General features: G+C 41.9%; 1 protein-coding gene across 1 annotated transcript; it reads right to left on the bottom strand.

Moving 5' to 3' along the window:
* Window positions 1-851: 851 nt before the first annotated feature.
* On the bottom strand, window positions 852-15168 carry cdk4 (cyclin-dependent kinase 4). The gene is made up of 8 exons (XM_052075574.1): window positions 14893-15168; window positions 6445-6675; window positions 6220-6355; window positions 4945-5112; window positions 3916-4025; window positions 3149-3199; window positions 2934-3069; window positions 852-1480 (listed from the first exon to the last, which is right to left on the bottom strand). Exons 2-8 carry the CDS (start codon window positions 6660-6662, stop codon window positions 1385-1387), a joined length of 915 nt encoding a protein of 304 aa, XP_051931534.1. The 5' UTR covers window positions 6663-6675; window positions 14893-15168; the 3' UTR covers window positions 852-1384.
* Window positions 15169-15633: the final 465 nt, after the last annotated feature.

Raw genomic sequence — 15633 nt, 5'->3', positions numbered from 1 at the left:
TGAAGCTGCTGTTGACCACAGCTCTCATTCACTCACTTGCAAATTCTCAAACGTCACATGCTACCGTGCCAATCCCGGACTCTTCTTACAATGTGTGTTTCTGTGTTATTATACATTTGCTAAGAGTTGAAAATAATAGTGTTTCAAATGTGTTATAATACATTTAATTGTTTAAACCCTGGGGGTCGGGGGTAAACAAAAAATATATGTCTCAAACTGTGTTTTTTTTTTAATCTGTTTGAAGCACAAATAATAAATTTGTTAAAATGCGAGTGGAGACCATTATTTTAAGATGGTGACGATTTGGAACATCACAACTACACAAATGTGTGAAACGGTTAGCAGGCACCTTATCTGTGAAGGATTTGTCTGGGATCAGTTTTTACCGCCGACACTATTTGTGGTGCTAGATTTCAACCTGTGACACCTAATTAAATCACGAGACTTGAGTTGATTTGTTTATTGCTGTGACCTTTTCGCTTGCCAAGGCCTTGCATTTCCAATTCTATTGCACTTAGACCAGTTAAACAATGTTTGGTACACATACTGACATTTGTTTAGGCTATGTCATCCAACACCCGTGTATGGGCTTTGACTTTTAACGGTACATGAACAGGGATTCATTTTGGACACATTAAACTTTTCTTCCGCATCTGCATGGCCGATAAGACGACAAGGTTGTGTATTCGAGCTTTTTGGAATTCATCTCTTTTGGTATTAAACCTATTAGGCTTTAACTCGCAGTCCTCTGGCTGGTAATTCATAAGACAGCGAGCAGTCAAGGCAAAAGAACCCAGCAGAAGTTCAGACAGACGGAACAGTGACACAAAATGAACATTTAAGCCATTGAGTTGTTTGGTGATTAAAGGTGTTTTTATTCCCTTGTGGTTGCAGTGCAGGCTGAATCCAGAGGGTTTTTACACACAGACACACACGCGGGTATATACACAGACACACACGCACACACACACACACACACACACACACACACACACGCACACACACACACAAACAACAATGGAATTTGAAATCCACCTCTTCAGTCATTTAATAAGGACAAAGATTTTTCCGAAATGACTTTGAGGGTCATTGATGTTATGGTGTGTATTTTCAATTGACTCAAGAGTTGCTCACAACCAAAATGTCAATTCTGTCACTTTGTGGAGCCTGTAACTAAATGCTGAGGAACAAATGGAGCACAAGTTTGCTCGGTTTCAATGTGATTCCTTTTTTCAATTTTTTTCAACACTGGAGTAATAAAAAAAAAAAAAAGATCGCAGGGCACAGGAGGGACTCCTTGAGTGTAAAATCTTGTGGGCAAAGCTGGGCTGTTACGTCTCTTGTTGCTGTTTTTTTAATTTTATTTTTTTGCAGCAGCTCATCTTTATGTCTCAGTCAATATCTCCTCATTGCGAAAATATGGATGATCTAGTGCATTCCAGGCAGATATTCGATCACAGGGGTCAAAGGTTAACATTTCCTGGAAGAAAGACAGAAGAGTGGGATATTAGAAAAGTCCAATTGTGAAGTGCCATTTAACCGTCTTGAAAGGAAGCCTGAAAACAAGCTGACCATTTGCTCCCAAACACACAATTTGAGAACCCGCTTTGCAAACATTGATAGCTGCCATTTTGCTGTTTTGCCCTCATCCTGGATGAAGCCAATTGCCAGGCAACCAAAAGAGATTTGGAGAAGTTCTTGGATAAAAGATTAATCGGGGTCAAGTTTTGCGATCACGGTTGTTGATTTGTACAACGACATCATATATACCCATACATATGCAGAAGTTTTAATGGACAAAAAATAATAATAATAATAATAATTAATTTGAGTTTTACCAGCACTGTAGAACTTTGAGAAAATACTTGGCTTATGACCGAGTAGCAGTTTGCTTTGTAATGGAATAGCTGAAGGAGGGTAAAGGTGTATGCTTGTTGCTTATATATTATTAACAACAATAAATTCTATGAATAATATATTGATTGAAAATTTGTTATGACTGAATAAATTCCATCTCGCGTTTTGCAGGTTTGCTTTTACCCTGAAAGTATCCTGAAAAGTTTGCACACAAGCTCAAAGAGAATCCAAATAAAAATTGTGATTATTAGAAGTTGAAGTACATCTTATTTTAAAATAAAATCATACTTGGGGTTGGGGGAAAATGTAAATGTGTACTTGTTACAGCAGAGTGGCATTATTTATCTATTTTTCGCCACATTGTGTCCTTAGCATTGCCTGAGGCCCCGCCATTTCCAGAGGCCCACAAACGTCTCATCAAAACAAATTATTAAAATGTACAGGATTAAAAGCGGTTAGCATAATTTTACTGCGCATGTACACTTGATTTGGGAAGATGGCTGCATGGAAAACTCATGAATTCACTGAACTCAGAAATGATTTTTTTTTTTACCGTGGCAACAAACTGTTTTAGGCGTTTTTGATGGTGAAGGGATTCAACGAAGATTAGGTTCATCACGGAGATATGAGGATTAAAATTCAAGCATTTTAGAATTTTAAGCACCCAATTTACAGTAATTTTGAGAAATACTGGTGACTTAAATAAAAAGAGCAACAAATACCGGCTAACATAATTGTTAGATTAGCATAACGTGTATCTGGTCAGGGATATAAACTTTAAGTTTACAAACAAGGTCCAGCATGTTCTCAAACTTTCTTCCTTAAAAGCGGAACTTTTAACGCAGATCTGCTCAAGAATGATTGTTTTCTTTATATGGTTATGATGTTGAGTTCTCAAACTTGAAGGGCCATTTTGGAAATGCTTTCAATGATTTCGATTGATCACAGTTCTACGCTAACATGCTGCAATCCTGGCAATTTTTTGAGGTTTCCTGAGTCAGCAGGAAGTCTCAGGTTGCATTTCGGTTAACATGCTGATGGGCTGTCATTTCACATCCACATCACTGACATCTTACCAGCAGCAGTTGCGCTCCCTGCTCATTTATCTCTGGAACAAAGTCAGTTATTGGGCGAGCCGAGAAAGGGGGGAAGTGTTTTCTTGAAATTGTAACACCAGTTGGCCACTCATCCTCTGGTGGCAGGCCAATCACTCTGCAATGACACATTCAATTTCAGTGAAATAGGAATCACATCTCACACTGAAGTAACTCTGCATGAATGTGTGACTCACTCAAAGATTTTCCCGAGTTGATCCACTTCGGATTCTCCACAGAACAAGGGTCTGACAGGAAGAACAGTTCAAGGATTACAACGTTAATTGTTTCCTTGACTTTCAGATTGTGAACGTAACATCCGATATTAAAGTAATAATTTGATAAGATCAGATAAGAAATTGTCACAATGGAGAAATTTGCAATTTACAGCAGCAACATTTGGAAAGGAAGAAAGTAGAAAAACAAAAAATATACGCATGCGCAAAAATCTATTTAAAAATGAAATGTACACAGTACAGAATGAAATATAAAAATATAAAATATAAGCATATATGCAACTGCATACAGTATATGTTGCATAAGGCTGTGCAATTTAAAATAGGTGAGTGGGGGTGAGTCCAGGTTTTCATGTGCGTCGATTCAAGAGCCTGACAGCACTCGGCAGATAATTGAAAAGATTTCTTTTACATTGCATATTAGGTACTTTTGCAGTCCGATTGCTGTAAAAAGTCGGCCTTCAATTTTGAAAGACATGGACATACACACCAATGTGTCATGGGCTGTTCCTAATATTTTGATGTCCTTTAGGTTCACTAGAGGGGCAAAACAATTGCCGCATGTGGTGCATTTACAGTATATCATTACAAAACACTTTCCAGAGTAAACCTTCCACTTTCTAAATATGCATCAAAATCAAATTTGAATCCCCCCAACGCAGGGACCCGCATTATATCGACGTCACAAACGGTGTCTTTGAATCCGATTAGCGAGTCCGTTGACTCACTTGCGTTTGAACATTTCCGCAAAGATGCAGCCGGAGCTCCAGATGTCTACAGGTGTGGCGTAGCTCGACTGCAGCAAAACCTCAGGAGGCCGATACCACAGTGTCACCACCTTAGCATGCGGCAACCAGAGGATGAATGAGCGACCAAAAACAAGACTTTTTTGTTGAAATTAAAACTTTGAGCAGCTTGGAAATGTTCATATGACATTCTACAGAGAACCGCTGCGGCCAAACTCTATTTTGTTATTTTGCAGGAGACTGATTTCACGTTGTATGGCTGCAATAAAAACTGGGAATTTATATCTTGGCTCTTTATATGGCAATGATTATAATTTGGGGGGGGGGGGGGGGGTTGTTTTACGGAAATTGTCCCAACGTCCCATGGAAGATATACAACAATCATGTAGACTAGCAAGCAGATGCACGGGCAGCCAAGTTGGTGCTACTAGTTGTATGTTTTTTCTCCAATTCTTTGAACCTTACTTCCTGCTTTTGCAGGACGTGAAACTTTGTTTCATGAGCACAGCCGACTCAGAAGTGGGAGATGGCCCACTTACTGCAGTAGCGAATCAGGAAAAATGCGGAGTGTGATAATGCTGTACTGCGTTCTATACTTTATCAACATTGAAAATAAACCTTGATTGAGACCAGTGTTCATCGGAAAGACATGGCTTTTTTTTCTATTCATTTCTGCATTTAACTTTAACTTTACTAAAAAAATTGAGTTAGCCCACAATTAAGTAGCATTTTTGGAGGAAAATGCACATGGAGAGAATGACCTCAGTGACAGCCATTTTAAATCAAATCCACCAAGTTCCTGTGAGTTCTTGCCCATGGATGAAAACAAAAAATGAAATTAGGCTTTAGCTTGCATTCTCAGAAACAACGCAGATCATTTACTCATAGACGCTATGGCACACGATTTAACAACCTTTTTAGATAGAGCATCACAATTTGTATATTTTGTCAAACGTTGTCAATATCCAGCTCATAACGGTGATAAATATAACCAAGTCAGCTGGTTCTTACCACGGGAGTGAGGGCCATGTGGCAACTGTACATGCGCGCTAGTCCGAAATCAGCCAGCTTCACCTGACCCTGGCTGGTTACCAAAATATTCTCTGGTTTCAGGTCTCTGTGCATCACACGGTTTGAGTGCAAGAATGCTACACCGCACAGCACCTGTTTCATCAAGTCCTGCATAAAAACAAGAAGATACATGTCATCCAAAACTACAAAGTTGTAGGAGTACCCGAAGAAACTAATCAGATCCAAAACAACAGCTCTGACTTTTAATACAAAAATGCTCACGGTGGTATTATTTGTAGAATATGATTATAAGTATTTTAGAACACAGGTGGTAACAGAAGGGTCAATGGCTGCACCAGCAAAATATATGGGAGATGCAGTTCAAGGTAATAAACTTGGGATGCACTGATACCATTTTTTTCCACCCCAGACCGAGTACAAGTACTTCCATAAGAGGACTCGCCAATACCGAGTACCGATACTTCATAATGTCCATATATTGTGATTATTTTGAAACAAATGGGCTTTATTTTCATCAAATATTGTTGAAAACATTTGACTAAACGTGGCATAAGTAACAGATCTCATAAAATGTGTTTTACAAAAATATAACGCATTGGAATAATCTTATTGTACTTGTCCGGGAGACATGTACTGCTTCTTTTGGGGTCAGATAACGCAAGTAGAGTCAGTGAAAAGATGGAAGATACGATGAACTTCACAGAAAATGAAGAATTTGTTATATTTCTTGTCATTTTTCTGCGAATGTAGTTGCACTATTTGCGGTTGAATATTCGTTAGCTTTAGCTTTATATTGCAACATGACTGCTACTCATTAGCCTGTCAGTGCTTCGCATGTGCTAGCATGAGCCTAGCAGACATTAGCAAGACCAAGCCGTGTTGGCTTCCACATAAAACATGCAGTTCTCTTTATTTTGTGTTCGTTTTGCCGTAAACTTCAACAAGGGAATGCCGATCAACAGTTTGAAATAATTCCACATCTCTTTTTGAAGAATTGTTCGCTATCTGTCAAACTACACATCACGCGCTCAGGGAGGACAAAGTGGTTTCGAATATTATAGCCTGGCAACGGGTATTGCGGTATGCAGAGCCTTTTTACGAGTACAGCATTGGCACCAAAACCGTTGCACATTGTGCAGTTGTACGTTATTACAAATTGCAACTACAAGAAGAAACAACTAATATCAGTGAGTTTGAATCCAAAAGATGATGTTTAAAAATGCTCAACACTGAAGTTTCAAAGAAAGTGCTCACTTTGATGCGTTCAGGGGTCAACCCTGAAGCTGGCGCTTTCTCCAAGTACGTTTTAAGATCTTGCTCCACGTGTTCAAAGACTAAGGTTACTTTAGTCTCCTGGTCTGTCCTCTGGGTGGCACACACGTCCATAAGCCTGGAATGGAGACGGGAACGGCGACAATGTTTGAGGGTGTGTTGTCAAGAACCCGCACACAAGAGGCTGAGTGCACACCACTATCTTACCTCACCACATTGGGGTGGTCAAACTGCTCCAGTCGCTTTAACAGAGCAACCTCTCTGACCGTGGAGATGGGCAGGCCATTATGGTCTGTCTGGACCCGTACGCTTTTGAGAGCCACAAACCGACCACTCTTCGTATCACGGGCCTTATAGACTGTCCCGTAAGCGCCGCCGCCTATCTCTGCCACTCGCTCATACTGGAGGCTGGTGCCGTGGGCCATGACCGGTTTCGCACTGAGAGAGAGAAATACAAATCGCAGCACATTATTTTACAATAAGAATTTACGGGCAACCAGAAAGCACAGAGCTGAGGCTTGAACAAGTGTCCATTTTTAGATTCTGGTTCACTCTTCATCATCTGCGAAGACAACTACTGTATGGGAAGTAATTTTCCTTGTCATTTTGCTTCTCTCTGCAGCCTACTTGTGAAGGAATGAGACCCACTGCCAGCCGCAAAGGGCCCTGGGTTCCTTCTGTCTCATGTGGCTGAAGCGTACCAGCTGTATAATGAAGGCATTGAAGCTATTGGCTGGCCCATCTGTTCCCCAGAACCTCATCTCCGGAGAGCACCTCTGGGACATCCCGTGTCCTTCTCCACCACCATGTAGCAAATTTTCACTTGGGTTTTGAATCCAGTCCTCTATGGATAGCGCTTATGGTCATTAGGGTCAAAGGTGAGCTGGAACCAATCCAAGCTGACTTTGGGCCAGAGGCACGGTTCACCCTGGACTGGTCCACTGGTCGATGAACGTTTGCTTGTGTATTGGAGCAGAGCATATATTAATGTTTGTTTAATGTTGTGTGTGCGAAGAATGTCTGGAGGCATCCCCCATCTCAGCCCAACCCCACATCTGGATCATAAAAAAGGTAAGGGACCATTGGTGCCCTGTCATGATGACTCGCGAGATGACGCAGCTAACTGATTCACCAATTTTTATCACCATTGAAATGCCAAACGTTTCTGCTTTTCTGCATTCCTTCTCATGACATTTTAGTGCAGTAGGGGCTGTTCAGTCGATCAATTATTACCTGTGAGGCCTCTTTTTGGATTAACTAACGCTGTAGAGAGGTGTGTGTGTTTGTGTGTGTGTGCGTGCGTGACTTTGATGGTGCCTCCAAGCCCTGCTGGGTCAGAGCTTGTTCAAGGGGGAGAAATGCGCCACAGGTTGGATTGTTTCTGCAGGGCAGAGTAATTGAAGTGCAACGGAAAACAAAGAGAACCACTTGAAAAGCCAAACACTTTGGGCAATGAATCGAGTGCCTTTTGTAGTGTGTCTCTCTCATTGCCTTCCAAAATCTGAACACTCTTAAATGGCCATCCAGCTTGTTGTTCACAGCATGTCGGAATGTAACTTCACTTTTGTGAGGTTGCTTCATAAGTCCGGAGCAGAAGCTGGTTAAACGCATGACTGCTGTATAAGACAACAAATGTCCTTTTGCTGTCATTTGCAATCATCAGATGACATTTTACAACATTAGGATCAATTAAAAAACAGCCTCATCCAGGGATAATGCAGTCTTAAATTAGAGCCAACTTTGTAACCACAGGTGTACAATTACAAATATTTAGCACATATTGTATAGGTGTGAATAAAAAATGTGCCGTCTAAAAATGCATCTACTATGCCCGGCCATTTTCATCAAGTTATTCATAGAAGCCAAAATAGATTAGAGACGAACAGCGCATGTGACCATATGCTAAGAAAGATGAGTCATTGTCTGAAGCTAACCTCATGTCTTTGAATGTATTAGTGTTTAACTGTGACCTTTCCTTATTCAACTAAACTGGTAATTATCTACTGCTCTGTTTCCCAAGCTTTACTGAGCCAAAGCACCTGTTTTATATTAGAAAATGTCACAGCACGCCACGTAACAAAAATTTTACAAAAAGTATGAATCATCTCCATTCACTCATAATTTAACCATCCTGTTGTCCTCGTGTCAAAATGACCCGTTACTATGTTAAAAACCCCCCTAAATGATATTTTTTAACTTGAAATTTTATGACTTTTCCTAGATTGGCCACAACTGCAGAAAAATGTAAATGTTTTTATTCATATTTCCATGGAAGCTGTACAAAAAAAAGTACAAAGGTGGTCTTCGGGTCAAAATGACCCATGAGCCAAATAGGGTTGAAATCAAGGTCACAAAGTTATTTACACACCATAGAATGTTTCAATGTTTTAGTTATGTCTCAGATCAATGAGTAGAACACGTGTACAAGACAGTAGCAGACATAAACAAGACAAGATAGGTGGCGTTCTCGTAGATGGCAGAACTTTTTTTGTGGATTTCAAGGGGTTATAAAGGTGCTACAGATGACAGGACTCCGAATTCTCTCTGTGCTGACGCCATGAGTGTGCGTTATGACATTGAAGAGGCTCTAGAGCTAATTTTTTTCTGCTGTCCAGCAAGACAACTGATTCAGAAGAGGAAGTAGAGGATGTATCAGAAGATCGGGAGGAATATAACCCAGAGTATGATGAATCATCTTCAGAACAAGAAGGTCTCCTTCAGCTGAAAGAGATACTTTCCTTTCAAAAAATGGCAAAATAACATGGTCCTCAGCGGCATACAACCAATAAGGTAGGCATGCAGAACAAAACGTACAGGAGCTCCTGAGAAACCTGATGATCCACCTTCCACAGCGAGGGCAAGTAAGAAGTAGAAATGCCAGTTCTGCCCTCAAAAGAAGGACTGTAAAACACATACTGTGTGCTATAATAATAATAATAATGCTCTTGCGACGCGGGGGCCCAGTCTCATTCGGTTGGGTCGTCGCAGTGCGTAGAGCCGATCAGCTTCACCAGGGTCCGCCAATGAGCACGGTCTTGTCTCGGTTTGGGCGGTCTGGTTTCTTCTGGTCGGTTTCGTAACAATTAATTTCTCCTGAGTGGGTTGTTGGCCCTCTGCAGGATAGTCGGATGATGGGGCTGCCATCTCAGCGGCGTACCGACACACCGTTGGGACCTTGTTAGTCTGGAACCTCCCCGAAGACCGGCCCGCCAAGGGAGACCCTACCTGGAGCAAGCTCCAGACGGTAACGCTCTCCGGATCATTGGAACACACAAGCCTCCTTGCCACGGCAAGGCCAGGACCCACAAGGAGGCTGTGTGCTATAGGTGAAAGAAATATATCTGCAAAGGGTTGCAAACTGTGCTACATGTGCTAATTAGTTGAATGGGTTATCTTATTTTTCATATTTTTGTCTTGTATTGTATTGTCCTAAATAGTTTACTGGAGGAAAAAAAAGAAAGAAACTTTCGGCATTGGAATGAATACAAATGCATCCATAACTCATTTTCGCACATTTTTTCCCCTTTTCTTAAGCTATAGGAATCCAGGGAAGGAGGGAGAACTATATCACACATAATGTGATGAAGGACAAGTTGTTTCTTCAAGTAATATGAAATTTGGTGTTTAAAATTCAATTTAGCTGCTTATTTGGGGGGTTTAGTGAAGATGGGTCATTTTGACCCGGAGGACACAGGGTTTGTACAGGAAATGAGGACAACAGGAGGGTTAACCAACTCAAGATGAAATCTGGGCCTGTTTAATTGAACGCAAAGCTAATATAAACATTTATTGCACCTTGTACTATCTATTAAAAGAGCATTCAATTAGTCTGACTCTATAAGGGGGTCCCGATCAGATACGGATTATAACAGTCTACCGCCAAAATCTCCAATATTAGCAATCATATACTCTTCAATTAGTATAATTTGTTTTAATTTAGTTTATTAGGGAAATGTCATGGGGTCCTTTGATTTATTTTGTAATTGTACTTACCGTATTTTCACGACTATTCGACGCATCGTACTAATGGCCGCAGTCTCATTAATGGGTGACATTTCTGTATTTTACACATACACAGGACGCATCGTACTAATGGCCGCAGTTTTACAGTGGTAAAACATACGCCAGCTTAAACATACGGCATGCATGCGCGCACTGTAACACGTTAGCTTGAAGCATTCGGTAGCATGCCAAGACATACAGATAAGATAAAAACACGTTTTTAAAAAGGCAACGAAAGCAGAACTGAGTTCGGGTGTATTTTATTTAGCCATCGTACAATGTTCTCACGTATTTCGATCAATCATCACCCAGAAATCCATCAACGTCCTCATCCTCTGTAGCAGAAGCAGAGGACTGCACATCTCAGTTGTCATTGAATGCATCACATGCTAGTGTGAGTTGCTACGCATTGCCGAGCGGAAAGAAGGAGTAGCAACAGCAAAGTCAACATTTCTCTCGTGTGAAGCTTTCCCACATTTGAAAGTAAAGAACAGAGCGAAACATGGTGGCAGCGCGTGTGTGTGTAGAAAGAATTGAACAATTGTGCAAGTACCGTAATCCATCAAAAACGCCGCGTTCCCTCTCGTTGTTGCGTATTGTGGCGTAACTCGCCAAGCGCTGCCTCTCACTCTTTGTAAAGTTGTGTTTGCCACCGATCATCCATTGTTCCCATGCCGTTTGCAACTTTACTTTGAACGCCCGGTTGATGCCAATGTCCAGCAGTTGGAGTTCTTTAGTCAAGCCCCCGGGAATAACGGCAAGCTCAGAGTTCATTTGCTTGACTTTTTTTTTTTCACCGCTGCTGTGAGATGGTCACGCATGCCAAAAGCATAACCGGTGGCTTTAAGTTTGAACTGAGCTTCGTAGGCGTGTCTTTTTGTCGAATTTATTTTCAGGGGTTCTTAGAAACCAAAACCGGAGTTGTTTTGCAACAATGCACATTGCCACACTCTATACAAGTGTTGGTACTGGCTTGAGGCGTACTGCGCCACTTACACGCCCACCCTTCACCATTGGCGGACTAGCTTGCCTGTCCTCTCTCTCCCTCGCTTTCTCTCTCTCCCTCTCCATATATGTATATATACACGCCCACCCTTCCCTGATTGGCCGCATGCCTGGCCACAGTCACTTCCGCCTTTTCTCTATATAAACAGCGTGTCGGCTGTCAGTCAGAACTTTTGGAACTCAGCGCATATAAAGGACGCTCCGCACCATAAGGCGTACTGTCCATTTTGGAGAAAATTTAAGACTTTTAATGGCGCCTTATAGTCGTGAAAATACGGTAACTGAAGTGCAGTACATGTTCGTGTTTGGGGAAGAATTTTGTAACCCATATGTTTGGATTAAAAGGGTCATAGTTTCTCATTCCTAGTCTTGCGGAATATTGTTCCTTGTGTGAAGAGTAACACTTGACCAAGTCTCTACTAATATTTGATTATTAAAAAACTAAAGAATGTATCATTCCTACTGATATCGTTTCGGGTATTGGTCTTGTACAGTATTCTAGGCTGCAATGTCAGTGTCGTAAAAAAAATTCCATTGGGACACTCCTATAGATGATACACCTCAATGGCATGGATAAATAAAGATATATGTGGATATTTTTCAAACAAATGAAGTGAAATTCCATCATATCCCGTGGCAGCTCTGATGAACCCTCGTGGTACACGAGTGGCCCACAGCAGCTTGGTTGGGAATCACTGATTTGTATAAAGCCATAAAAAAATACAGAAATTAGTAAAACAAATACAGATGGTTCGTCTTTGATCAACAGCGCGATCAGGGTTGCAGCCAAGTACTGTCAATTCTTTCCCCTCCTGCATTGCTTCACAGTGCAATAATAAATCAACAATTAACTCCACACATCTACAGAATTCCTAACAATCAGTTAATCATTATGTCCTTGTTAAAACATGTTAGAAGTCTACAATACCATCAATTTAAGGAGTTGGTCAAGTTAGACTTTACTGCACGGTTCGTTTCCAAATGAAGCAAGCAAATTTACCATCATGAACGTTAATTTTTTTAGTGCAAGGCTACCCTTACAATTAACATAGTTGGACTGTCGAAACCACACTTCGATCACGTTAGCTGTGTTTTATCACACAAGAGTCTTTAGCTTTACGCTTGTTTGTCAATATTCGCCCAGTGAACATTTTTGATGCATTGGCATGATATTGACGGCTCAGTATGCACAAAAATGTGCACTTCCTTATTCTTCTGCTGGGCTTTATCATGTTTAATAAGATAAGATAAAACAAGATATCCTTTATTTGTCCCACACTGGGGAAATTTACAGCCTCCAGCAGCAAGAATGTGGGTAGAAAGAAAGAAGAAAAAACAAACAAACACCGTTCAATTAAGTGCAATATAAATACAAAAGGCATAAATCGCAGTGCTATTTAAATTTGTTTTTCACATCATTTAATTATTACGATTATTATTGTTATTTTTATTCAGCAGCCTGACAGCAGTCGGTAGGAATAAGCGTCGGTATCTCTCCTTCTTGCAGCGCGGGTGTAACAGTCTCTGGCTGAAGGAGCTACCTAGTGCCGTCAGGGCGGGCTGGAGAGGGTGGGAGGGACTGGCCATCATAGCTTTTAGCTTAGTTAGCATCCTTCTGTTGCCCACCTCCTCCAGAGTGTCAAGGGAGCAGCCCAGGACATAACTGGCCTTCCTGACCAGTCGCTCCGGTCTCTTTCTGTCCCGGGCTGAGATGCTGCCTGACCAGCAGACCACTACCGAGTTATAGAAAGTCTTATACCTAGCGTATACCTGTTTCCACAGCGACGGCAACGTATCCTCCAATCAAAATGGCTCTTGGAGCCAACTGCCACCCAAACAGGAAATAAACAGTGAAAAAAATCGATCGATGGATGCATTAATAAACAAACGACAATATTCTTTTTATCTGCGGGCCAGATGCAATCATCAAAAGAGCCATATATGGCTCGCGAGCCATAGGTTCCCGACCCCTGCTCTGGAGGGTCGCGGCCGTGTTGGAGCCTATCCGAGCAGTCTTTGGGCAGTAGGCGGGGGACACCCTGAAGTGGTTGCCACAATGATCCACGCACGCACTCACACCTAGGGACAATTTAGAGTGTTCAATTGACCTGCCATGCATGCTTTTGGAATGTGGGAGGAAATCAGAGTACCCGGAGAAAACCCACACAGGCACAGGGAGAACATACAAACATCACACAGGAAGGCCGTAGTCGGAATCGTACCCTGCACCTTCGGAATGCGAGGCCGGCTTGCTAACCATTTGTGCACTGTGCCGCCTATTCATTCATTCATTATCCGAACCCCTTCATCCTCACTAGGGTTGCAGGGGGGGGGGGGGGGGGGGTTCCCGGAGCCTATCCCACCCAGCTGGCTACGTGTAGTAGGCAGGGGACACCCCGAACTGGTTGCCAACCAATCACAGGGCACACAGAGACGAACAACCATCCACACCCACACACACAACCAGGGACAATCTAGCGTGTTCAATCAGCCTGCCACGCATGTTTTTGGAATGTGGGAGGAAACCAGAGTACCCGGAGAAAACCCACGCAGGCCCGGGGAGAACATGCAAATTCCACACAGGGAGGCCGGAGCTGGAATTGAACCCGGTACCTCTGCACTGTGGCGTCGACGTGCTAACCATTGGACTACCGGGCCGCCTAGTTATTTATATTCAAACATATATTTAGGTATGATTTCAATTCCACTTATGCGCATGCATTCTAATGTTAAGATTCTAAGTACTTTTTTCATGTATTTAGTTGTAGTTTAAATGTTTAAACTGTATAATGTTACAGTGGATTACAATACATGTAATATTAAATATGCTTTTTTTCGGCATAAAGGCTGTGCCTCATTTTTTTTATGAACACTTAGGTCTACTATGCTACCGTATTACATGATAGTGGTACTGGGAGAATGAGATACTTGGATTGTTTGAATCTTCAATGCTGGTGATGTGAATGTTTTTAAAAAATGTGGGAGAAAGATGGAGCACCTGGACCCATGAAAGCATGGGGAGAAAAAGCAAACTTGACACAGATTTAAATTTTGAACCTTAAAGGTCAGAACTGATGATATGACCTTCTGTTGTGATTTTAGTACAAAGTCGTCAAGTCAGCTTCTCACGTTTCATTGTTCACGTTTAATAACACCAATATGAGTGACAACTGATGTCACAGTGATGTCTATTAACAGAGAGTTCATTCACCTGAATACTGACCTCACTCATTCATTGCTTCAACATAGCCCGGGTTCACCGTGGTACTGTTTTACGGAAAACATTTAAATTTCTGTCTATTTTTCTGCAACATTGTTAGTTATCTAAGCCATCCGGACACAGGAGGCCGGTGGGCGGAGGCAGAGAGCGAACCAGGCCAAGACGGGAGTGGGGGGGCTGCAACACGTGGTGCTGCTCGGCTTTTGTTAATTAAAAGTGAACATTAAAGCGACAAAACAAAAGCCAAAAAAAACAAAGAGCACCCACGGGTTTGCATCCACACCTCCACCTCCTCTTACGTGGCGCACCCCAAAAGCAAGAGACCTGTAAAAACTTGCACATGTACGACTTAACAATACACGCCTTATGTCCATGATCCAAACTGTCGCCCACATGAAAAAAAAGTCATACATTTCTGTTTCACTGACCTTTGTCTCTCTCCAGAACCGGGCCAGCTTCCTTTGGAGCGTTACGAGTCGGACATGCTTTTCGATGCGGTGCCACGTCGAAGTTCCCCTCGACGACAACACAAGGGATCAGCGACGGCCACAACGTTGTGCAGCCTGTCCGTAGAGCGCGATCGAGAAAAGACAATCGATCGATACGAGTTCGACCTCCACCCACGCTTTCTTTTTCCTCCCAGCCTGCACACTTTTCGGGGGTTGTCGCTTCCTGTTGCTTCAAGAAAGTCCGTTCGGGGGCGGCGCTACATAATCGCAGTCCTCCTTGGCATGCATGCACCACGAATTAGAATACTGTACTGTGGAGAATGCTGCTGTATATGTTTGGTTTACTCATCCAATTACTGTATGTGTCAAAACAAGTTCAGATGAAAATACTATTCACAGATTTTAAATATGGATGTTTTCTGACCCTGCGTGGAAAATTGTTGCAGACTACGTAAGCATTTACAGAGAGTACTTATTTAATAAAGTATAGCCTACGGAGTACTAATGTGTTAACGGAGTACAGTACTATACAGTATGTTAACCACAGAGAATGAATACATTAGAGTGCTTGTTTATTAGGCCATGAACACCCCTGAATATTCTCTGGCCATTCCACTTCTAGGGGGCATTTTACTATTCACAGCTTAACTATTCACATTTAAACAGACATTTTCACATCTATATAAATCAGCATGTATTGTATTGTATTGTATCTGTTTA

Source organism: Hippocampus zosterae, chromosome 9 (genome assembly GCF_025434085.1).
Source record: "Hippocampus zosterae strain Florida chromosome 9, ASM2543408v3, whole genome shotgun sequence".
In the NCBI taxonomy this organism is placed as follows: Eukaryota; Metazoa; Chordata; class Actinopteri; order Syngnathiformes; family Syngnathidae; genus Hippocampus; species Hippocampus zosterae.
This window is presented reverse-complemented; position numbering and strand designations above follow the sequence as displayed.